The following is a 23,423-nucleotide window of genomic DNA, read 5'->3' on the forward strand; positions in this document are numbered from 1 at the left end:
GAATTGTCGGTACAAATCTGATATAAAACTTGGTCGTATTAGATTTGATTAATATTTGAACACGCAAAGGGATCAAAACGTGGCAATTTCCTGATGTAAGTAGCTCTACCAAATCGCTTTCTTTACTAAACAAACATATTCCAACTAATGTGATACTTAATTAACAATCTTAATCACTAAGCTCTCTCGATTTAGTGCAATCAAATTCCCCTTTTCAAAGTCTTTTATGGCCATTAAAGTTCGTTTTGGTGAAATTGCATTCTTCCTGGCTTTTTAGAGAGGAATCTAATCTTTAGATATGATAATCTGTAACAACTCGTCTGATTCACGAAATATTTTTTTTATTTTTTTATTTTATAATTAATTTGTCATGCGTAGGAGATAGAAATGCTTTATTCCATGTGGGAGGTGCCACGTTTCCAAGAATGTGTTCACGCACGTAAAAATAAAATTTGTTATCCTAATCCGCGAACCCAAATTTGGCTGCTTGAGTTTTTTCTTTTTTCTTAAGTCCTAATTGGGTCCATATAATTATGTGCTCGTTTAAGTACTTTTAAAATAATTCAAAGTTATTTAGATGAAAATATTTTTGGAACCAATTTTTAGTAAAAATGCAAATGAATCATAGAAAAGTATTTGTAGTGCTTCATATTAGAAGCAATAACTGGTGCTTCTTGTATGAAGCACATTAAGTGTTTTTAAAATCTAAAATTATTTTCTCTAAAGTGTTTTAAGTCATTTTAAAAGTAATTCCAAACAAACCATATACTATTTTTCAATAAACAAATTTGATGGCTGTCGTGAGTATTGCACCTTATATGTGCTTTTCAGGGAAAAACTTCAGTCCGGGCATATGGATCAGATTGCTAGTCCGCCCACACACACAAAACAACCCCACTCTTCTGTTGTGCCCCTCCTAATTGCTTGTGGTCTCTATCCTTTATATATGTTGGTACAGTGTGACAATCATATTGAATATTTCTTTGTTCTTAAATAAGTTTAATTTGATCAATCTCATGCTACATAAGTATCACAAATTATATGGTGACGGTAGCAATGAAACCGAATATGATGATCCTACTTATGAAACTCTTCCTTTTTGCATAAACTTATATTTTGTTCACAATGAAACATCTAAACTACTTTAATATACTTTGATGATGCATCACAAAGCCAATAAGGATCACAAGCGTAATTTCTTAAAGGACAAGATTATGGAGTTCACTAGTTTAGAGAGAAATTCAATAGGATAATTTGATTAAGTATTATTTTATGCAATGGAAAACAACCACGACATAAATAAGCCGTTTACAACACCTTGGGATAATTCCAAAGCATTAAGAAATTAAGATGAAAGTAAAATGATATTAATTGGATGACAAACAAAAAGTCTTATTTTTATTACAGAAATTAAAAGGTTGTTTTAGAAGGCTAAATGATCGTTTTTTACCTTTAAAACGACCAACTCATAGTTTAGCTGGCATGAGTCTTGTTGTGCTCACGGTTCTCTTCAAAATCGACACATTATACACCAAATTCTGACGCCAAAATATTATTTCCTATCTCTCTGTCGCCACATCGATTGCATGAAATATTCTCCCCAATTCTTCTTTTCCATAATTTGAAATATTTTTGTTTCTTTATGTTTCTTTTTCAAAATTGACCCATATCTTATCCTTCATCCTCCAACAAAAAAACTATTTTAATATTACCAAAATAAATATTCAAACTTAAATAAAAACATACGTCTACTTCGTCAAACTATATACATGAATGATTGTATATTTGCTATAACGCATACCGGACTTTAGTCCATCCTGGCAACGTGTTAATACATCAACAGTTATGTTACCTGAGTGCCGTTTGATCTGATCACCATCCAAATCACGTTCAGTCGACTTGACTTTATCCGATCCACTGGTCCCACCTTCCACCTTCGCCAGTTCTCTGTGGGGATTCCAAGTGGGCTCCACTCTCTACCCGTGCATCGCCATCTCTTTTTCTCTACTGTACAACAATTCAACGAACACCGTCCGATCCCATTACAATTAGTCGGAGAAAAGACAACCGTCCACGTGACACTCCATGTTTTCCACCGTTAGGAAGTTTCCCACCGCCGTAACCCCATAAATTTCATTAACTGGTTAACACATTTCCGTAAATAAATGTCAAATTCTACCTAATGGATTGGGCCCCACCGTCTTGCCAACGTGCCACCTATTCCTATTATATAGAGATGGTGTACCCATTACCTGGGTCCACCAATGCGTATAATAGATTCCTCAGAGATAGAGTAGCAAACATCCGCTGCATCTCGTGTAGGGTACACCAACGTTGGATTGCCGAATAAGCATCTGCCACGTCATCAAATGGGACCCCATTCGTTCAATTATTCTTATAATTGTTATATTGTTAGGTGATGTTACAAATATAATCGTGCTATATTACGCGTATGTGTTTCATTAATACAATAATACATTGAGCTTATATCACGTCATCAATGTTTTACTATAACACTAAAGCTTGTTTGAGATTTTTTTTTCTTCATTTTTTTATAAAAACACTTGTATCGATAAGCGCTTTATTGAAAATGGTTTAAATCTTGATTAAAAATTCAAGTGCTCCTTAAAAAGGCACTTAAAAGTGTTTCTTAAGAAAACATCAACTAAGCATTCACTAGACAAAAGCTTATATGATCCACAAAAATTACTAATCCTTTTTTGCCAAATTCTTTTAGATAATGGTTTTATTTTTTATTAGAAAGCGCATGTTATGCATTTGCGAGTGCAAATAATGGAATACAAGAAGTCGCAGCGACAAGTATCGTTCTTCAATGTGAAAGCATGCATAGAAGGGACATTTGAAAGATAATTTAAAGTAACGTCTGTCATATCGTGATACTAATACACGATGTTACAAATCTATTCATGTTTTAAATGTTTTTGTAAGTCTGATCTACGAAGAATCTATATCAATCATTTTGCCTATCCTAAGTCTAACTTTGTCAACGTTTATTGCGGGTGCATAGACCGGTGTAAACATGCTGCAGCAGACAAGCAGCGCTCCAGCGTGGCAGGGCCATCTGAAATGAGGACACGTAACGGTGCAGCGAAAAGCAAATGAGTACGACTGCCTACAATCAATGCCCTCTTTTTTTCCCTCATTCACCACGGATGCGTGTGTCATCGAACTTATATCTCCGCACACGTGTCGCCTTCCTAGCTGTCCCTTCCCTCCTATTTTATCCCCATTCTTCCCTCTCTCTCTTTCTCTCTCCCTCTCTCGCTCGCTTCGGAACATGGACTCCACAGAGGACGAGCAACTCGAGCGAGTCAACTCACTCCCCGACGTTGAACTGGCATCGACGAGCTCGAGCGTGAGCCTGTCCTCGGTAATCACCTCCGAGGACTACAGAAGCGCGACGAGCTCCGGCGAGGTCTCGCGGACGACGACGAGCAGCTCTGGCGAGATTCGGGCGCTGCTGGTCCCGAGTCTGGTCGACCCAGCGCTCTCGACCGCCGAAGAAGTGAGAGTGGCGGTTGCTCGGCCCAAGTGCGTAGGGAGGAACAACAAGGGAGTGACCTGGGGTTTCACTTCGGTGATTGGGAGGAGGCGAGAGATGGAGGACGCCGTCGCTGTGATTCCGAGCTTCATGTCACGCACGTGCGATCACGTGGGCGGTTGTACGGCGCCTGGTTCCAGATCCTCCGCCGAGATCTCACCCGTTCATTTCTTCGGCGTCTACGACGGCCATGGCGGCAATCAGGTTTCCTCATTAGTCCATTTCTCTGTTGATGATAGTTTTTTATTAGTTTATTTCTAATTGAGTGGAAGAATCCGGTTGCACGCGCGGCCGCTTAAAAATCCCATAAATTAATTAATAATTAATAATTAATATTTTAATTATAGTTTGAGAGGAAGATAATAAAAAAGGGAAGTAAAACAGTAGCACTATAGAGGAGTGTGAATATTGTTTTGGAGCCATCATTGTTTCTGAGGAACGACGACACGTGCCCTGCAGGGAGTGGTCCACATTAATGGATTTTAGGGGCGCGTTTCGTTCTCAGCCGGGACACGTGTCTTTGGAATCTGTGCAATTTCGGTCTCGGTGAGCTGGGCCGCGCCTATTCCCTCCCTGTTTGGCGAAATTTTTTTAGGGTGCCTGGGATTGTGGGGTTAATGCTACCGTCACCTGCATGCGCGCTGCAGTTCGTCACAGTCGCATCATGTAGTAACAGCAGGACCCGGTGGGCCCGCTTGGTAATTGTGAAAACCCGGGCTGTTACTAGGTTACCAGAATTATGACATAATTGTATTATCATCAACACTTGTAAGTGGGATATTTTATGTTAGATTTATATAAATCATAAATTCGATACGAAATTAATATTCATCTATTAGGTGGCTTAGACAAATTTCCCCTAGGGTATAATAAAGTTGTACAAAACAAAAAGACCTAAGCTATTGGACTATGGCTCATGTGTTTTTCAACACGCTACCGTTACATTTAAATGAATAATTAAATGTCATATGTTTTAATTTTTTGACGATACTGTGTTATTAGATTGAAATGTTACAATAATGCAAGAAGTGTAGTGTGTATAGTCTTTTTTTTGGGGGGGGGGGGGTTTTTGAGGTTGGTGTCACTGTGACGTTCTGTTTTAATAAAACACTGACACGTTGAAGTTTCGCAACGCGTAACATTGTATTACTGGATCGAAACAAGTGTGACGATGAACACGTTTCTTGTAAGTTGCGCTTCTCTTTGGAGCAGTTGATCAAACATTTTAGAAATTTGGCACTGAGTGCTGGTTTATTTATTTAGGGTAATAAGCTGGAGTGATCAGCTTTTGACATTTGGTTGCATAAATGATCAGTTTTTAGTAACAACATATTGATCATATATCGATTGCATAACGATAATAATGATGACATGATAAAAACTTACTCTTTTTAAGTTTTTTTCTACTCAGTAAATCGGTAAAAAAATAATTTTTATGTTGCGATTGGTTTTTGTATGTATTATGATTGGTTTAGAAGAAAATTATTAAATTTTTATTTGGGTTGCTGGTGGGGCGCTGAGCGTGTAATTGTCTGAAAAGGACGAATCACCAAGATCATACAGGTTCCATTTTTGTTGGAAAGAAAATCCTGGTGGGACCATTCTTTTTTTGTGTGGCTTTGTGTTTGATTTTTTTATAAACGGACGGTGGTATATTGGGTCCCCTTCCATTATTTTCTTTTGGAATCTAAATTGTGTGCTTTCTCATGATCTCACCTTGATTTGGACTGAAAATTCATAGCCTTCTAGTTGTAACTTTGTTTCTGTACAAAAGTTTCTATTGAACATGTATACTCACACATAAAACTGGTTACAATTATTTAATTAAAATAAACAATGGCACATTTTGTTTAGCGTCTTCTGATTTTATTGTTGATTAAAAGTTTGTACTAGTACTTTATGTGCGTATTTTACCCTAAAGGTTTAAGGGTACAGTTACTTGCAGTTGTGTACTTATCCAATCTATCCATATTTGACACTATCCTGTACATCCAAAGGTGGCTAAATTTTGCGCTGAGAGGATGCATGAAGTGATTGCACAGGAGTGGAATCGAGAAACGATTGACGGCTACGAATGGCGAAGGAGGTGGGAAGCGGCATTCTCGATTGGTTTTGAGAGAGCTGACAATGAGCTCATGGCAGAGTCAGTTGCGCCGGAGATGGTTGGATCAACTGCAGTTGTTGCGGTTCTATCCGGTTGCCAGATTATCATATCTAATTGTGGTGACTCTAGGGCTCTTCTTTGCCGAGGGACCGAAACAATCCCCTTAACTGTTGATCAGAAGGTCGCTTCACAAACTCTTCTTCTTCTTTTTTCGAAGTTTTCATAGATTTGAACTCTCTGTTTTGTTACTTCTGGTCTATTTTTTTAGAGCTTTACTCCTATTTGCAGGCATTGTTGATTTAAAGTTTATACCTTTCTAGATACATAGAAATCAAAGCTGAATTTACATTAAAATAATATCCTTCTTATCGGGGTGTAGTTAAGAACATTCAACCTGTAAAACGTGGAGAGCAGTTGAGAAAATAACAGGAAGTACTGATATTCACAAGTTAATTAGGCTCTTAATATTATTGGCATTATTTTCGTAATGATATTAAGGACGTGGTTTCGTGTTGCTGCTTTTACAGCCGGATAGAGAAGACGAACTCGAGAGGATTGAAGGAGAGGGAGGGAAAGTCATAAACTGGAATGGTGCTAGGGTGTTTGGAGTTCTTGCCATGTCCAGAGCTATAGGTTTTCATCTCAGTCTTCTTAATATGCCGTTCCCTGTTTTCCATTTGTTTGTTGTATGATTGATATCGAAGAGCCAAGTTCTTTGTGATTCGATTCATTCAATGATCGAGTGCACTCAACTTTGAATGGTGGGTACATGTCAGGTGATAGGTATCTGAGGCCTTGGATAATTCCAGTTCCTGAGGTGACATTCATGACGCGGACTGACGAGGATGAGTGCTTGATTCTAGCAAGTGATGGGCTTTGGGATGTCATGACTAATGAAGAAGTCGGAGAGGTGGCTCGTCATCATTTAAGAAGGCGGCGAAGGTCAATCTCCACGCTTGACGATGTTTCTCCAGCACAAGTTGTTGCCGACTATCTCACTGAAATAGCATATGGAAGAAATAGTTCAGACAACATATCCATTGTCGTCGTTGATCTGAAAACAAAAAGAAAACGCCAGCAAAGGCTATGAGGAGGGGGGGAGTGGAATAACAGTCGTTCTCTCTTTCGATAAAATCCAATTCTATCTCAGCCTCTCAAGGAATTCAGGAGGCAAGGGCAGGAAAGATCTAGTGACTGTCAACCGGTCGCTCATCTTCAGCCTTCAGGAACCTTTATCTGACCTGTACAGAGCTGACTTGGTCGATCTCTTCAAACTGTAACAACTGGAAACCAGTTTGTTACTGCAGAACACTAGATCAATCCTCAATTTTAATTGGTTTGGTTGAGACAACAGTAAAAGATCGCCAAGAAAAAATTGCAAATTGTTCGATCATATTTGCTTGAAGAAAAGAAAAGAAGCGCGATGGCAAGAAAGATTTCTTTTAGTTATTTGCTCATTCTTTCTTTCCACATTCCCAATTTTCCTGGCGGAATATTACTCAATCTCGGCATTCTGAACTATAAATCGAAAACATAAGCTTCTATAAATGTTGTATTCTCTACGTTTCCAACCCTTGGGTTTTTTTTTTTTTTTTTTTTTTTTTTCCACTGAACATCGAAGGAGTGAAGTTATTCTTATGATTTTGGCAAAACCATTGGGACCAAGTTTCCTAGCTAGGAAGAAGGTCCAATCATGTACATTTTGCTCTGCGTTCAAGTTCATCTAATGTATATAAATATTGCATTATACATGAGTGGATTCTTTCTATTCCTGTTTATAGCTTTCAAATTTAAAAAAAAATTCTAAAGACGGGATATGACTTACGCGCTCTTGTTTTCTCATTTTGCACTCATTCCCACTGTTTCTGTTCTTCGATTTTCCTTTGCCGATTTACCCAATTCAATGGCTAGAGAAAAAGAGAGTCTAAAAATCATTTTTCTTGAAAAGTTAGGCGTCATGCTTCAAATGCATATAAGAATAAGTGTTTGAATTAAGTAAATTTAGATTGGAATATTTTTTTTCATAGAGAAAGCCAACATCATATTACATTCAAACGTAACGAATTTTGAATTTAGAGCTCGAATCCAATCCAGCAAAGTTATGAAATCAACCGAATTAGGGTTTTGGATTGGATTTTGAACACCTTTAGAAATAAGTGGTATAATCATTGCTTAAGCAATGAAAAAATAGTTTCAAATAGTTGACTTGGTATGCAATCTAGAGTACCAGATCCTCAACAATGACAGTAATGAATTTACTCCAGAGAATCCATAGCTGTCACAAATAAACAAACAAAATCTCTATGCATTTATTTTGCAATCTAGGGACTAGATATGATGATGTATAGAAACAAGGTGCTAAGAACCATTGCTCAAACAAGTGTCTCATGCACGCATTAACAACTGACAGCCACTCGCTCACATTAACAGTTGAGAGCCACGCACGCGCTGGCCCGGCGAGTGTTCTAAGCAAATTAAGCGGCTCTAGACAAACATGTCTCCACTGCACATCATTTCTTTGCATGCCAACACAATCAGCCATTTCTGCTGTTTGGATTCTGCATAATCTGCACTTTTTGAGGAGTAAATGCATGCCTATAAACGTGGCGTATCCCCGATTTCTTTTCCTCGGTATATAAATCGCCATCTCGGCTTGTCATTGTTGTACTCAATTCAATATTTTCAATGTCTGCAAAGATCAAGAAAATGGAGGGCAATTCCTTGCGTGAACAAGTTGCAGCCATGAGGCAATCTCTCTTTGATGAGGTCCTCTTTTCTCTCTTTCTTTTTGATAATCATTTCGTTTTCTCAGTTTTCGGTTGTTCCTTTTTCGTTGGATTTTTCTGAATATGTAGGACTGGTTTTCCAGGAAATTTTGGACAAACAGTTTGTGCAGATGGAGGAATTGGAAGATGTACACAACCCCAACTTTGCTGAGGAGCTTATGACCTTGTATTTCAGGGACTCCTCCAAACTGTTAGTTTCTGTGGAGAAAGCACTGTGAGTTCATTTACTACTTCTATAACATTAATTTCTTTCTATTGTCACTTTTTCATCCTCGTTGACGGGAGGGGGAGAAAATTGAACTTGAGACATTTTCCAGACACTGGAAAGAAAAATGTTACCAGAACATGTGCTAGTTGGTCTTTCTACTTTAGGTTTGACAGTGATGATGATGATGATGACGACATCGGTTACCCGTGTTTTCGTAGGGAGAGACCCCCGTACGACGCTAACATACTTGATAAGTTTCTCCACCAGCTCAAAGGTAGCAGCGCCAGGTAAATCTGACATATTTAGCCAGAGGGCATTTTTCTGTATATTACAATAAATATAATAATTATTTACAGGCTAGCATTTGAGCTTATATATTTGATAAAAATCTAACATATTTTTGTATAATTTGTGCAATTAACTAGACTGTTTTGTCATACAGCGTTGGAGCTAACAAAGTACGGATTGAGACCAACAATATGAGGGAGGCTCTCAAGGCAGAAGACGTTGAAAGGTGATGAGATGCTACCACTTTACTGTTAATTCCAAACTTTTATATTTTTCTTCCTTTAAAATCATGAAGTAAAAGTTATTGTAGCCGTTATGGCCGATTTAATTTTGCCTCTTCAAATTGTCGTTTTTGCAGTCATGTTGAAATTAGTGTGTTGTGCACATTTTCTTATGTACTGTTTAAGTTTTATTTATGAATATTCAAAAGAAAATTAAAGCGTATTAGACTAGGGTCGGTTTTGGGAGTGACTATGGAAAGCTGGAATCACTTTTGGGAGAAGCTGTTTTTGCCAATTAGTGATTATAAACTTGTTCATGAATGCATGTGTGCAGGACCAAGAGTCAGTTCCAACTGGTTAAAAGGGCGCACAAGACTCTCAAAGGGAAAATGGAACCCTACTTTCATCTGCTACGACAAGCCGGACCTGCAGATGCTGCTCAGCCCCCAGAGTAAATGAAATGGTGAAGCAATGCAACCAAGCTTGAAGTCTATCTATATAATTAACTAGAGTAATTTAGTTTAATGTTGGAATAAATAAGCAAGGTTGCTCTTGTTGTTGTTGTTTTGTTTATGAATTAGGGGAATCTTAAAAAATGACTAAGGGTATCCTAAACCTTTTATGATGTTGTAGCAGAGAATGCAAATCATGAACTTCAAGTCTCATGAAGTATAATTTCGATTTATACCTTTGATTGAGTGCATTAATTTGGGGTCTTATTTCAAACCAAATCCTAGTTGTTTTCCATCTCCAATCAAAGAAGTTTGCGCATATGCATAAAAGTGTAGTTAAGTTTATGACGTTTATCAACGACGTCGTTATATTGATTGTATATCGATAATTCTAAGGTTAATGTATTTTCAATATCAATAATATGCGCAATTGACCACATATTTACATTTTATAACCCGCAAAAAAGAAAAATCCAATAATAAAATTAGCATATACTGTTTATTATTTATTTGGCACCAAAGCTATTACATTTAGCCTTAGGAACAACTTCCTATCTAAGAGTCAACAATTCCTCACTGATGAACAAACCCTTACATAAACATGGTTCTTCCATAACCACTTGAGCTGAGTTGAGGCCAACATTTTGCACCATTGCACTTGCAGAGTTAAAACTTATTTACATTTACTTATCTCTGGCACGTGGCAAGGTTAAAAAACGCACCACGCTTTTGCTTGAGCTGAGCATATGTGCCTTTTTCCACCACCTTCCCATCTGCAACAAATGCGATCATATCTAGGTTTTTTATGGTGTTGAGCCTGTGTGCTATCACAATTGTTGTCCTTCCAACCATAATGCGATCTAATGCTTCCTGCACAAGTTGCTCTGATTGCACATCAAGTGCACTTGTTGCCTCATCTAGCAACAATACTGTTGGATTCCTAAGTATTGCTCTTGCAATAGCAATCCTTTGCTTTTGTCCTCCTGATAGCTGCACCCCTCTTTCGCCGCACTCAGTGTCATACCCATCCTTAAGTGACCTGAATCCGATAAAAAGATGAACACAGTGTTTCAAAATGATCAGGATGACAATCAAATGGCTAAACAATTTTCAATGAACTAAATCAAGTAGATAAGCAAACACAATGTTTTGAAATGATCGCAGTGATAATCCTATGGCTAAATATTTTCGTTTAAGAAGCAATGTTGACATTGTCTATACTTACGAGATAAATTCGTGCGCATTGGCGGCTCTGGCAGCTACTGTGACCTCATTTTCTGGCGCATCAAGCTTCCCGAACACGATGTTGTCTCGGATGGTACCAGAGTATATCACCGGCTCTTGACTAACAAGGGCCGTGTGCCTCCGGTACCATTGAATATCTAGATCCCTTATGTCAACCCCATCCACCTTCACTGATCCCCTCTCTACATCATAAAATCTTTGTATCAATCCAATCACAGTTGATTTTCCACATCCACTTGTCCCAACAAGTCCAGTGCTTGTGCCTGGCTTCACCTCTAAGCTAAATTGGCGCAGCACTAATGTCTCTGGCCTGCTGGGGTATGCAAAATCAACCTTCTTCAATTCAATCCTTCCAGCCACTTTCTCTAATGTGATCCCGTTTCCATTATTACCATCTCCATCCCCAGCCTAAGAAAGATCAAAATTAATACAATAGCCATAAGTTAAAAACCAACTTCAATTTAGGGTGTAGGTTTTCCGATTTGTGACTTACATTATTAGAGCCTGAAATTAGTGAATGCCGGTCAAGAATCTCAAACACGGATGCAACTGCAGTCGAACCCTTGGCCAAATCAGAAGTCATGCTTCCAGCTTCAGCTATAACTTTACCAGTGCTGACCAATATGAAAAATGTTTTGAACACATCCCCAGCTGATATTTGCCCTTTTTTCACTAATGTACCACCATACCAGAAGTCCAATGCCCATGACATAAATGTTAGGCACTGAGCTGACCCCATTCCAATCCCAGCTAGCCATGCCTTCTTCCTTGCTTCTTTCCGTGGTGCCTCCTGAGCCTCATCGAACAGTTGAAGTACTTTTCCCACACTTCCGAATGATGTCACAATTCTATGGTTGTACACTGATTCAACTGCAATTTGAGTGCTGTGGTTTTGTGCTTTGATGAAGTTGGCTGAGAGACTAGAGAGCAGGACTTTCTTGGTGTAGAAGCAAAGGATCGCGAGTGGTTGGACCGAGATCATAACAAGTGCTAGCTTCCATGCCACGATGAGCCCCAGGATCATGGCTATTGTGACAGCTGAAGTGGTTTGGACTAATAAGGACACCCTGTCTGCAACGAGGGACTTAACCATGGAAGCTTCATTGCTCAATCTCGAACACAATGCCCCGCTCGAGTTCTGCTCCTCATCAAACCAAGCCGTTTCAAAGGTCAAGATCTTTTGAAGCATTCGTAATCGGATTCTTTTCGTGAGCTGCTCACCCATGTAAGCAAAATTGTAGTGTTGGAAGAGATTCAAAGTCATGGAAATTAAGGAAAGTGCACAGAAAATCAAGGAGTATGTGCGAATTCTAGCGCGCATTTCCTCATGGCTTTGCACAAAGAAAGCGGATATCATGCCACCTATGGTTAGGGCATAGATAGGTTGAACTGACCCAAACGCTATGGCAGAGAGGCTTCCTATTAGGCCTTGCTTCCATTCCGGGGAATTTAAAGAGAGAAGCCGGTAAAAGGAAGTCGGAGGATGTGACACAAGTTGTAGGGTCTCATTAGGTAATGGCGATTTTGCAAACGCTGGTGCAGGGCTTGATCTTGCTGTGCTTAGCCGGCCAGCGCTGCTTCTACTGACGGAAGACACCGAAATTTGTTCTTGCTCAACGTTGTCAAAAGTACTCAGCTGCCTCTGCAGCTTTGCTAGCTTTGCATAATGCCCGTTTTGGCGGTTGATGAGGTCGTTGTGGGAGCCTATTTCGATGATACATCCACCACCCACCACTGCAATTAGGTCTGCATTTCGAACCGTGGAAAGCTTGTGTGCAACAACCTGATCATGGTCCAAAAATATGTGAGATAATGAAAGGTAATTAATGTACTAATTGAGGTAAATATCAATCGAATCTTAATTTTTTATTTTTTTGGTAAAAAACCACGAAATCAATCCTACTCCAACAAAAAATCGGTTCTTAATTAGCATAACATTTATTTGATTAATTACCAATGTGGTTCTTCCCATGGAGGCTTGATCAAGAGCATTTTGGACCAAAGCCTCTGATTCAGAGTCAAGAGCACTTGTTGCTTCATCAAGTAGGAGAATCACAGGGTTCTTGATGATTGCTCTAGCAATGGCTATCCGCTGCTTTTGTCCACCAGATAAAAGAGCTCCCCTCTCACCAATCTATCGCATAAATTCCGCCATGTTAATCACAATTACGTCAAATCTAATAAAAATCACTATATTTTTTTTATTCAAAGCGATTTTCAACTTTAATCTAATCTATACCACATGATCCCCAAAATCCTACCTAACCTAAACTACAAAGAGAGAAATTCGAACTAGGGTTTTAGAGGGGTGCACATCTACTTTAGCCAACTTAGCTCCGCATAGGTGTGCATCTGATCATAATTGGAATAAATTTTTCTTAGCAATAAATACCCTTTTTCAATTAGTACATATATTCACCTTGGTCTCGTAACCCTCTGGCAGTTGCCTTATGAAATTATGAGCATTGGCTGCCATAGCTGCAGCTGTGACTTCATCCATATTAGCATCAAGCTTACCAAACATAATATTTTCCTTTATTGATGTCCCAAACAATGCATGTTCTTGGCTCACAAGTCCCATTTTGGATCTTATCCAATTCAACTGAAGCGTTCTTATATCAACACCATCAACACGAACAACGCCATCATCTGCATCGTAAAAGCGTTGCAGCAACGCGATTGCCGTGGATTTTCCACTTCCACTTGCACCTACAAGAGCAATGGTCCTCCCAGCTTCAACTTTGAGGTTGAAATCTTTGAGGACCATGGAATTGGGACGAGAGGGGTATGTGAACTTGACATCAATGAATTCTAGCTCGCCTCTAATGTTGTCTAGCACTATTCCTTTGGTGTCTTCACCATCAATCAAGGGTTTCCGGTCAATCCTGTCGAATATTCTGGTGGCGGCAACAGCAGCTTCTGTGAAGTACCTCAAATCCGGAAGTGCCATTCCCAGGGATCTGTTAACATTCATCAGGTTGTGTCAAAATATATCGAATGTATATATATTCACATCAGCAGAATGAAAATGGGGTTTTAAATATAGTCAGAAAAATGTTCAGAGTAAATTATGAAAGATTTTACAGGCCAGAACAATGTGTCTATGTTGTATTCAGACGAGTTCGAATTTTCTCCCCTGACTAGTTTAAAATATACATGATCTATACATAGATGTCCATAAGTTGCTTATGATTAAATATTTTTAAAAAACTATAATTAATTGCTAGTAATTTTCATTTAGTATCGTCTATATAGAAATTAATTAAGAGACCAAATATTCTAATATCATATTATCAATCGAGTAGAAACTAGATAGCTATCTACATCCCTCATTACACACCTATCTAACATGTGCTAATTAAGATCAATTAGTAGATTAACTAACTCAGCAGCAAGAACATCCAAAAAACATGTGATTTATTTTATGAAATTGGAGCTTGTCATATTAAAAGATACTATTAACTAATGGCGGGTTTGATCTTTGAGGCCTTTTTCTAGCACAATTTGCACGTGCTTCCATTGATCGAGAGGGAATAATTAATAATATACAATTGAGCACTTCATTTATAATAATAAAGGAAGAAAAAGGTAAAGCTAAATTAACATGAAAACCCCACAAAAATTATGGTCTTCCAGTTTCTTGACCTCAAAACATAAAAATACATAATTGAGATAAGGTGCGATCAACATATTACATTTGAAATATAAACTGTATATCTCAATTAGCAAAACATGAACGATTGTAATGTGACAAATTAAAATTTTCCAATCTGACAGACATTATTACAGTGTATAAATTATATGGTGAAGAATTAGCAAATTTTGCAAAGAATAGAGTGAATAAATTGCAGATTAAATAAGTGACCAAAATTAATCGTTTGAACTTTTCTTAGAGTCCAGCTCAGTTTTTCCATTATGCTAGTTGCAATATTACTTGTGAACATCTCCATAACAATCAGAAATTAACATGCAGTCTCAATTAAGATAACTAATTAAAAAGAGACAAATTAAAGACAAAATTTAGAAAAACAAAAACAATATCATAAAATGCATGAGGGGGATCAAGAAACATACAGTCCACTCAATACGAAAGAGATCCCAGCAGCATAAATCCTCCCACCACTTTCGCCTTTATACATGACCAAATGGCTCCCATACCAAGCAAGAAATCCCCATATCGCAAAAGAAAGCCCCGTGCTTCCAACAGCCAACCCTTTTGCAATGCCTTGCTTTATCCCCAGCCTGCTCGTCCTCTCCAGTATTGCTGAATATCTGTCCACAATTCTCCTCTCGGCAGTGAACGAATAAACAGTTTTAATGGAGCTCAATGCTTGCTCTACTATTGTGTTTGCTTTTCCATACTCTTTGTACGATTTTTTCGACAAGTACATGAGGTACTTCCCATATATCATTCCTGGTATGATTAGGAGAAGTAGTGTGGGGAATGCTACCAAGGCTAGTCTCCATGACAAGTAGGTGGAGAAGGCCAGGCCGGAGATGAAAACGGAGGAGTGCATAACGAATGTTGGCACCTGATGATCGATTATAAAAAATGAGAAACAAATTAAGCAGTAAAATCAAGGGAAAGCTATTTACACTCCCATGTGCATAACAAATATTGGCACTTGATGATCGATCCTAAAAAATGAAAAACAAATTAAACCTCAAAAATGTAAGAAAAATGTTATTCACACTCCCAATTCATCATTCTATACCCTGAATTGAAAACGAATTAAATCATAAAGTTTAAAGAAAATATTATTCACACTTCTAGTCTGTCATTCTACGACTCTTTAAATTAGGAGAATATTAACTTCAGAGTGCAAAACTATGATCCTTGTCAGTGAATAACAATTGCCCGATCTAATTACATAAAATTATGATTTTGACCAATTTCATGGTGATGATGAGTACAATCACCTTTTCACTTAGAACTTCTTGTATGAGAGAAGTGTCTTTTGATATAGTATTGATGACCTCCGACGTAGTGGCTTCTTGTGAATCGAAAAACCCAACCTCCTGCCTTAGAACAGCTTCCAAGTACTTGTAACGAATCTTCAGCACCTGCCTCTCACTGGTTTTGCTCCAACAATAACCCTCTACAAATTGCCATTAATCACTTCAATTAGTCTGGATTTTAATTATAAGCATATATATCAACCTTTCAAATTTCGTAGGGTTTTGGATCTGTGTCCCGCATATACACGGTCGGTGATTCCATATGCTTAGAGGGTTTAACTTTTAAGCCACTAGGGCTTTTAGGGTTCCACAAAGATACTTCCTTTTTATTCATTCTTCCTCCTTTTTCTCATAATTTATTATGCCAAGTTACCAACTTTTTTTGTCAGATCGATGCTATTAGGAACATATGAACTGGGTTAATCGCAGTTTTGCATTGATCGGAACCCCTTTGTTCTTGGAAATCAAAGCAAATGAGGGGGAAAAAAAATTAAAAGAGAGAAGTTTGAAATTACCCAAAAAAGCCACCAGCATTACTGCTAATCCCAAGTATACAAAGTCTAAGCTGCACTGTCAACAAAAACAGAGACACAATTAAAACATGGATAATGTGAGGCATGAGGAAATGAGTTTGTTGTTGAAAAAGGAATATTAAACAAAAGCACCCAGAGCTAATATGTTGGACTGAAAATTAGCAACTAACCTTTTCAACCTCGTCCATCCAATTATTCCCATGATTTTTCGGCTGGGTCTGACCATACCCCAAATTGTTCATAAGACGGCTAACGAACAACAGCAAGCAATTTGTAGACATCCCATCTCCTATTGCTCCCACTGTACCCAGCACCATCAGCACCACATCAACCCAATCACCATATCTGAATATTTTCACAACTGAATTTTTTCTTCCTTTAGTTATAACTCCTTTGCTGCTCTCATCTCCTTTCTCTTCTACCATATTCTCATCATTCTTCTCAGGAGAGTTCATTTTACTCATTCTCAAAAACTAATCAAAATGGTGAAAATATTATTGCATATGGAATTGGAGGGCCTGAAAAGAAGAGCAAAAGGTTGATTCATAAAAGAGAGAGTATGCTCAAAGAATGGTTTGCACCTATGGCCTTTTTATATATAAGCAAATTAAAGTGCTTCTATAAAACAGCCTTATTAAATTTTTTCATATGCTTTATTATCAATAAAATTATTGGACATAAAAATCAATATATTTCTAACGCGCTCTTGAAGGCGAGAGAATCTTACGTATTATTAAATGTATGAGTTTTTACTATTGTCTAAATATCATCAACCTATAATGCGATCAAAACATGCAAAGGTTAACCCATTTTTGGGCCAGTGCACTAGCTAGTACTGTTTAACAAAGTTGACCATGACCACTGCCCCATTGGGCATCTTTTCGTTGCCTTTAGGTTACTTAGATTAGTTTATTTTGAAAGCATGTCGTTTACCCCGTGCTTTTTTATCTGTCGCTATTAATTATTCACTAATATTGTCCTTATTGGTTGTGCTTGTGCCCATTTCATCTTGCGCAAGCCTTGCAAATTGCAAGGATAGTAATTTAATATCTACTACTGAAAAGGGAGGCAACCCAGTTTGACAACACTAACTTTACTTTCTCATTAAAGTCTAGGGTCTCGTTCGATGAAAAAAAAGAAACGATAAGAATGTACAAGTTAATGTTGATTTTCAAGGAAACACAGGCTGACTAACACTTTTTATACGGGATTAAGCTTTTCATCATTGATCTGCTTAGATTGCTTTTACATTTGACAAATATCTTTTTATACTTTGTTTGCAACAATCAAATGTTTTGTTTAATAAAGTTTGAGGATTTCATTTCCTCCTTGAATGAGAGAGACTATTTTTTTTTTAAAGTGTCTTTGTTTCTTTTCCAACTCATATCCCCTATGAGCATCAAGCATTTTTTCTGGGTAAAGTTCTTCACTTAATATTCATAAAACTATCAATGAAAAAACTTGCTTAAATCTTCTTAGAAGTTCATTTGTTTTAGGTTGTCCAGATTAAATTTTAGAGAGATAAAGTGCATTCAAAGTTCTTGAGCTTGCCTCTTTCTTATTTATGGAACCCTAGCTGCAAAAATGCTTTTCATGCATGAAACTCCAAATCATTAAGAAATAGGTTTGCACTATTTTCATGGTCTAGCTTTAAGTTTTAAATCGTCATTTAGACCTGGTTTTCGGATTCACGTTGGTTTATTCCTTGAACTGTTTGATTGGAGAAACTGATTGGTCTTTGGATCCAAATTTCACATTATCATCATCTTCATATCATTTGCATTCTTCATGTTAGTCTTGGTGCCATAAGGTGAAGAGCTCAGGAAAATGAACTGTCATCTTGTAAAGACTGAAGACATCTCCATCTCTTGCAAAGTAAGGTTGCACAAAGGTAAAGCTGGTCCACAGATTAGATCTAGGAATTGAGCTTGACGTGGTACTTTTTATGAACCTTAAAGTCCTACGTTTTTTAACCCATAGGTGGGTGTTTCCGATCAATTTCTTGTGTTCCTTCGTACTTAAACTTGCTCGCATATCTAGATATGTTTATGGTATGTTGTATGAACTACTTAGTTGATGAATTGATATTTGAGGGTGTTTAACTATACGCTGCTGCATTGTGAGATATAGCTGTGTTGTTGTTGAATAGACTAATATACTAGTATACTAAGTTTGTTTCCTGAATCTGGGTTTGTAGTTCGAACAAATTTGTACTTAGTCGACTAGTTCTTATGTCTAGTCTACGTTGCATATTTTAGTTGTTAATTGCACGATATTCCGCCTGGTACTAATTTCAAACCTTAATCTTCGAACACAGCCTTCGGGATGCCATCGTTGACCCCAGCCCTCAGTCGATCGCAATATTCAAATAAACTTTCCTTTTTTCTATTTAATCCACCCAAGAAACATTTCGTCACCTTGGAAAAGAGGAGTGGGTGACACTGACATCATTCCGAGTTTAGGCTATTGGTGCAAAGAGATAATGAGAGAGAAAAAGGAAGCGAAGTGCAGCGAACAGACGCAAGCAAATGAAGGTCTTAGTAGTCCCATGGTTTTATATGGTCTAGCTATTTTCTAGCGAGGCCCTTAGTTGACGCGGGTAACAAACACAGTATTAGACTAATCTTTAATCCAGTCTAGTCCATTGAAGGCTAACGAATGCAAACAAATGCATCCTAAGCGATTAACTTTGGCCGGAAAAATCCCCAAACCTTTGTTATGCTTATTTCCAAATTTAGGCCTTTTGACTTGTTCTAAATAATATGGGTAATAAGGTAAAAGAATCAAAGAAAACGCACACAATTATTTCCCATATAGGCATAATCGTCTAAACATCCTCTATCATTCATCACCATTATGTTTTTTCTTTTACTTTTCAATTAGTTCTGGTCATGTTCGTTTCTTTTATTTACTAATCAATCAATTTGGTCCAATTCAAATATTCAACTATTTTTCTTTGCTCTTTTGATGCATAAGTGTTGATTTTCCATCCTGTAGTTGGAGGAGTTTAGCGGAAAGAGTTCTTGTAGAATTATCAGAGAGAAGGGTCAAAAGTCCACTTCTAACAATACCAATATTATTTCTAATTTGGTAATTATCACGTGCACAGTCCAACAGATGTGGAGTTTTATCATAAAATGTCTTGATATTAGTTGTAATGTAGCTAGGATATTTAAACTCTTTTTTTTTTTTCTTAGAGATAAGGCCACTATTGGATGTTTTAACATGCCCTCTCAAGTGGGACCCAATTAGTGGGTCCTACATAGGAGATCCATTAATTAACAACCACGTGGAGCTAAGGGGACTCTCCCTACACGCGGAGCCAAGGGACCCACCATCATCGTGCGGGGCCAAAAGAACCCACCTATCATGTGGCAGTACGGGCTCGTTCCTTACTTTGATATTGTCCCCAACTTGGTACCACCTGCACAGTCCAATAGGTGTGAGGTTTTATCACAAAATGAATCAGTTAGTTAAAGGGGGGGTTATGATATTTAAACTCTTTTTTTTTTTCTCAGATATACGGTCGATGTGAGATATTTCAGCAATTTCTAGGCTTATTCTGCAAATTAAGGATTGGCGGACCGATACCCACACAAAGAATGTAATTAAGCCACTCACTATTTGTTTGAACTTTCTCTTACTCCCCATTTGCTCATCTTTTTTTTTTTTTTTTTTTTTTTTAATATATCTTTTTGTTTTTTAATTTCAAACTTCATATACTTAATGTTAAGTCATATGTCATGGACAGGCGCAACCATGAAGATAGCCTTGGGTTCTTTTAAGGGAGTATGAAGAAATATTATATTATACCATAAAACCAATTGATGTTATGAGTAGTAATCTAATTGCTTTTAAGCACATACAAGATCCTTTTCTTCTTTGATGTGGGCTTTATACTCTCCACAGAATGTAATCCTTCAGAGTCGAGAACTAGGTCTGTTATGTTCCACAACACACTAGTTTCGGGATTGCAAGGTACATTCAAATGTATATTAAATTTAGAGATTTAATATTGGTTCCAAACCAAGACGGCTAAAAATAATTACGACTGTAAATTTTTAAATTTCTATTCAACCAAAAATTACATTACTGGTCTCACTCAGTGGTGGAACACTATAATTTTTTTTTTTTTTGTAAAACATATAATGAGTCCATACATTTATGTTATAAGTTTTATCATGAGTTGAACTTGGAACATGTTATGTGGCAAATCATATAAAACCTTAAAACCATTGATACATTAAGCAGACATGCATGCCTTTGAATATGCATGGGTAATGCATATATATTACAAGTTGACAATTCGTTTAAAACTAAAGGAAATATTCAAAAAACAGTTAGACACGACAAGATATATCACGATGGGATAGGATCCTCTGCAAATTCTCTTTGTAGGGATTCAGATGATTAATCAATCGTGTCAGTTCATCGTACATCGTGCGGTTAGAAATCATTTTAATTAAAAGTTGAATATAAATAGTACATAACGAAAATTATATGCACGATGTACGATGAACAGATACGATTAATTGATCACTGGATCTCCACAAAAAGGATCCGGAGATGATCCTTGTCCCCTCACGATGTCGGCTTGCAGCTCACCCGAAAGAAAGTTCCCCATTTTATCATACTATATTATCATTAGTAATCTAGCAATCAATTAAAGGTGCTTTCTTATAATTATTTAACAAAAACAAAAAATATTTTGCATATATATATATAGAATTATAGAGTTGGTGTGCTAAGGGTGATTTTTGAATGTATGTTGTAAGACCTCAATACTATTACTAATATTAGAGCAGTGGTTTCAAAACTCAAAAGCAAGCTCTTTATTCAAAGAATGCATATATACTTAGTTTAGCTATAAATCCACTTTAATTATGTGATTTGGCTTTCCGCACACATGCATGCTGGACATAACAATTAACAGATGGACATATATGGAAGGGTGGCATTATATATGGATTACTTTTGGCTCTTCGATTGTATTTCTCTAACCTATTGTAATTGTTTCCTTCGTCTTTAAGGACACCGATTACCGATATGCCGGTTATGAATCAACTCAGTTATTTATCACTTAACTAAACGCAGTAAGCTATTGAGTACACATGTAAAAGAAATCTGAATTATGTAATAGATTACGAATTATTAATTTATTTTCTTTTGCAAAGGAAGAATATTATGGGAATATTGATCTGATTCTTAGACCGCATCTTATAACCTTTTCACAGGTTTTCTAACCAAAATATAATCTTCCATGGATCATAAGAAACCAACTTTTAATCGACACGTGGGATTGGGTTGATTCTGTTTGAAAACCACCTCTGATTCTCTGTATCCTGTTGTTTTTGCAGGAACACAGCACGTTAGCTTTCACACGAGCAAAATCAAGAATCTTTTCGTCTAAATAATAATCAACCGTAAAATAAAGTAGTTGTATTTAAAAATGTTGTGAATAAAAAAAAATATAAAAATATATGGTAAATTTTAAAGTAAAAGTAATCCATATGAGAAAAAAATTCAAAATATTGGAACACAGTTATAATCTACAATTGAATTACATATATTATAACACGTAAATATATTTCTATAGCCAAACCCTATTGTCAAATTTGTCATCCATGCATATTATATTATAATACAAGATTGATTTTTCTAATTTGTGATAACTCAATCTCAATCTTTATGATTTTTGTAATTAAAAAAAAAATAATTAGGGTCTCATGTGCATGTGTAGTACTTTGCCCTAATAATTTAGTTTATTTGTGATCACACTTCTGCTTAACATAACCCTAAGGTCCCGGTTTTTTCTTTAATAATTGGAGAATGCATGATAATTAAGCCATCGAAATCAACAAAACCCTAAGGAACCGGTTTTCTCGGCAGAAACTGGGCAAATTAGCAATTAAATAATTAATTAATCAACGTTCTATTAGACGTGGACTTAACAATAAAAATACTAATTTGTGAGAAAATGTGGGATTGTGGAGGGTATCATCATGTCCTTCGAATCAAGAGAATGCTTGATCGTCTTTCAATAAACGAGTGAAAAACAGTCAACCCAGCGGCAAGTTACCAACATTCTACACTTTTTTGCTTTGAATCAGAATATTACTAATCTTAATGCATTTTTCATAAGAATCACGTGCCACAATTGAGACTTGAGAGTGGAGACAGAGTAGTTAATTATAGGTCTAATCTAGTAGACATCCCATGATAAGAAGGTTGTTTAGGTAATTTTAATATGTATAATGGCCAAGGTAGGCTAAATTTGGTACAAAATAATTGTTCATCATTCGCTGCTTTTTATGCAATCCCTAAGAATGTTTTGCGATTCCGAGTTTGTTCATGCACGTAATATGTTTAGTGGGTTCGTTAAAAGGTCATCGTAAACATTGAACTGCGCAATTAGTTCTAATTTTCAAGTATTTAATCAAATCAAATGTAAACGTGATTTTTCTAGCAGTCAAGTTTGGTATAAAACCTAGCTAGGTGTGCTGCTTTCCTGGTGGCTTTGCTTAAACAACAAATACTTCGTGTACTTTGTCTTCGTTGCATTAGACCAAAGATATATTCTAGACCTCTGAAAGATAACATATTTTATTTGCTTAAACAACAATATATTAAGGCAGTGATTACATTTCTTTTGCATAAAAAAAAAAAAAAAAAAAAAACTTATATATATATATATACATATATTTTTCTTTAAAAAATTAAACTTCTTTTATAGCTTTAATGATTAAGGTCTAGAATCTTTCAAAGAAAATGTAATCTTTTTTTTTTTTCTTTTGCATCAAAAGAAAAAAAAAAAGATTACATTTTCTTTGAAAGATTCTAGACCTTAAACATTAATTAAAGCTATAAAAGAAGTTTAATTTTTTAAAGAAAAATATATGTATATATAAGTTAACTCTTTTTTTTGAAGAAAATCAAATTCATTGATGTGGATGATATACATATATAGGATCTCTTATCACGTGAATATATTCCGGTTATACTTAAGAATATCTCATTCATAAGGTCTTCCACCTTAGTTTAGGTGAGTGTGATACTTATATATAG

General features: G+C 36.7%; 3 protein-coding genes across 3 annotated transcripts; 2 read left to right on the forward strand and 1 right to left on the reverse strand.

Moving 5' to 3' along the window:
- Positions 1 to 3,283: 3,283 nt before the first annotated feature.
- Positions 3,284 to 7,214, forward strand: LOC137737976 (protein phosphatase 2C 56-like). Its single transcript, XM_068477573.1, has 4 exons — positions 3,284 to 3,766; positions 5,560 to 5,847; positions 6,194 to 6,299; positions 6,443 to 7,214. The coding sequence occupies exons 1-4, from the start codon at positions 3,299 to 3,301 to the stop codon at positions 6,754 to 6,756; spliced, it is 1,176 nt and encodes a 391-aa protein (XP_068333674.1). The 5' UTR covers positions 3,284 to 3,298; the 3' UTR covers positions 6,757 to 7,214.
- A 1,137-nt stretch (positions 7,215 to 8,351) lies between these two features.
- Positions 8,352 to 9,624, forward strand: LOC137732045 (pseudo histidine-containing phosphotransfer protein 5-like). The gene is made up of 5 exons (XM_068471343.1): positions 8,352 to 8,432; positions 8,536 to 8,666; positions 8,879 to 8,947; positions 9,103 to 9,174; positions 9,504 to 9,624. Exons 1-5 carry the CDS (start codon positions 8,352 to 8,354, stop codon positions 9,622 to 9,624), a joined length of 474 nt encoding a protein of 157 aa, XP_068327444.1.
- A 684-nt stretch (positions 9,625 to 10,308) lies between these two features.
- Positions 10,309 to 16,822, reverse strand: LOC137731062 (putative ABC transporter B family member 8). Its single transcript, XM_068470136.1, has 9 exons — positions 16,529 to 16,822; positions 16,341 to 16,395; positions 15,787 to 15,965; positions 14,941 to 15,398; positions 13,286 to 13,826; positions 12,821 to 13,000; positions 11,360 to 12,649; positions 10,847 to 11,274; positions 10,309 to 10,660 (listed from the first exon to the last, which is right to left on the reverse strand). The coding sequence occupies exons 1-9, from the start codon at positions 16,820 to 16,822 to the stop codon at positions 10,309 to 10,311; spliced, it is 3,777 nt and encodes a 1,258-aa protein (XP_068326237.1).
- Positions 16,823 to 23,423: the final 6,601 nt, after the last annotated feature.

This window comes from Pyrus communis, chromosome 1, assembly GCF_963583255.1.
Source record: "Pyrus communis chromosome 1, drPyrComm1.1, whole genome shotgun sequence".
Lineage (NCBI taxonomy): Eukaryota > Viridiplantae > Streptophyta > Magnoliopsida > Rosales > Rosaceae > Pyrus > Pyrus communis.

Excerpts from the sequence above, each read along its gene's own strand:
- LOC137737976 (XM_068477573.1), top strand. The coding sequence starts at position 3,299 with ATGGACTCCACAGAGGACGAGCAACTCGAGCGAGTCAACTCACTCCCC. Across the intron at positions 3,767-5,559 it reads ACGGCCATGGCGGCAATCAG|GTGGCTAAATTTTGCGCTGA; the intron begins GTTTCCTCATTA and ends GTACATCCAAAG. Across the intron at positions 5,848-6,193 it reads CCTTAACTGTTGATCAGAAG|CCGGATAGAGAAGACGAACT; the intron begins GTCGCTTCACAA and ends CTGCTTTTACAG.
- LOC137732045 (XM_068471343.1), top strand. The coding sequence starts at position 8,352 with ATGTCTGCAAAGATCAAGAAAATGGAGGGCAATTCCTTGCGTGAACAA. Across the intron at positions 8,667-8,878 it reads GTTTCTGTGGAGAAAGCACT|GGAGAGACCCCCGTACGACG; the intron begins GTGAGTTCATTT and ends GTGTTTTCGTAG. Across the intron at positions 9,175-9,503 it reads AAGGCAGAAGACGTTGAAAG|GACCAAGAGTCAGTTCCAAC; the intron begins GTGATGAGATGC and ends GCATGTGTGCAG.
- LOC137731062 (XM_068470136.1), bottom strand. The coding sequence starts at position 16,822 with ATGAGTAAAATGAACTCTCCTGAGAAGAATGATGAGAATATGGTAGAA. Across the intron at positions 16,396-16,528 it reads GGATGGACGAGGTTGAAAAG|TGCAGCTTAGACTTTGTATA; the intron begins GTTAGTTGCTAA and ends TTTTGTTGACAG. Across the intron at positions 13,001-13,285 it reads CAGAGGGTTACGAGACCAAG|ATTGGTGAGAGGGGAGCTCT; the intron begins GTGAATATATGT and ends TTTATGCGATAG.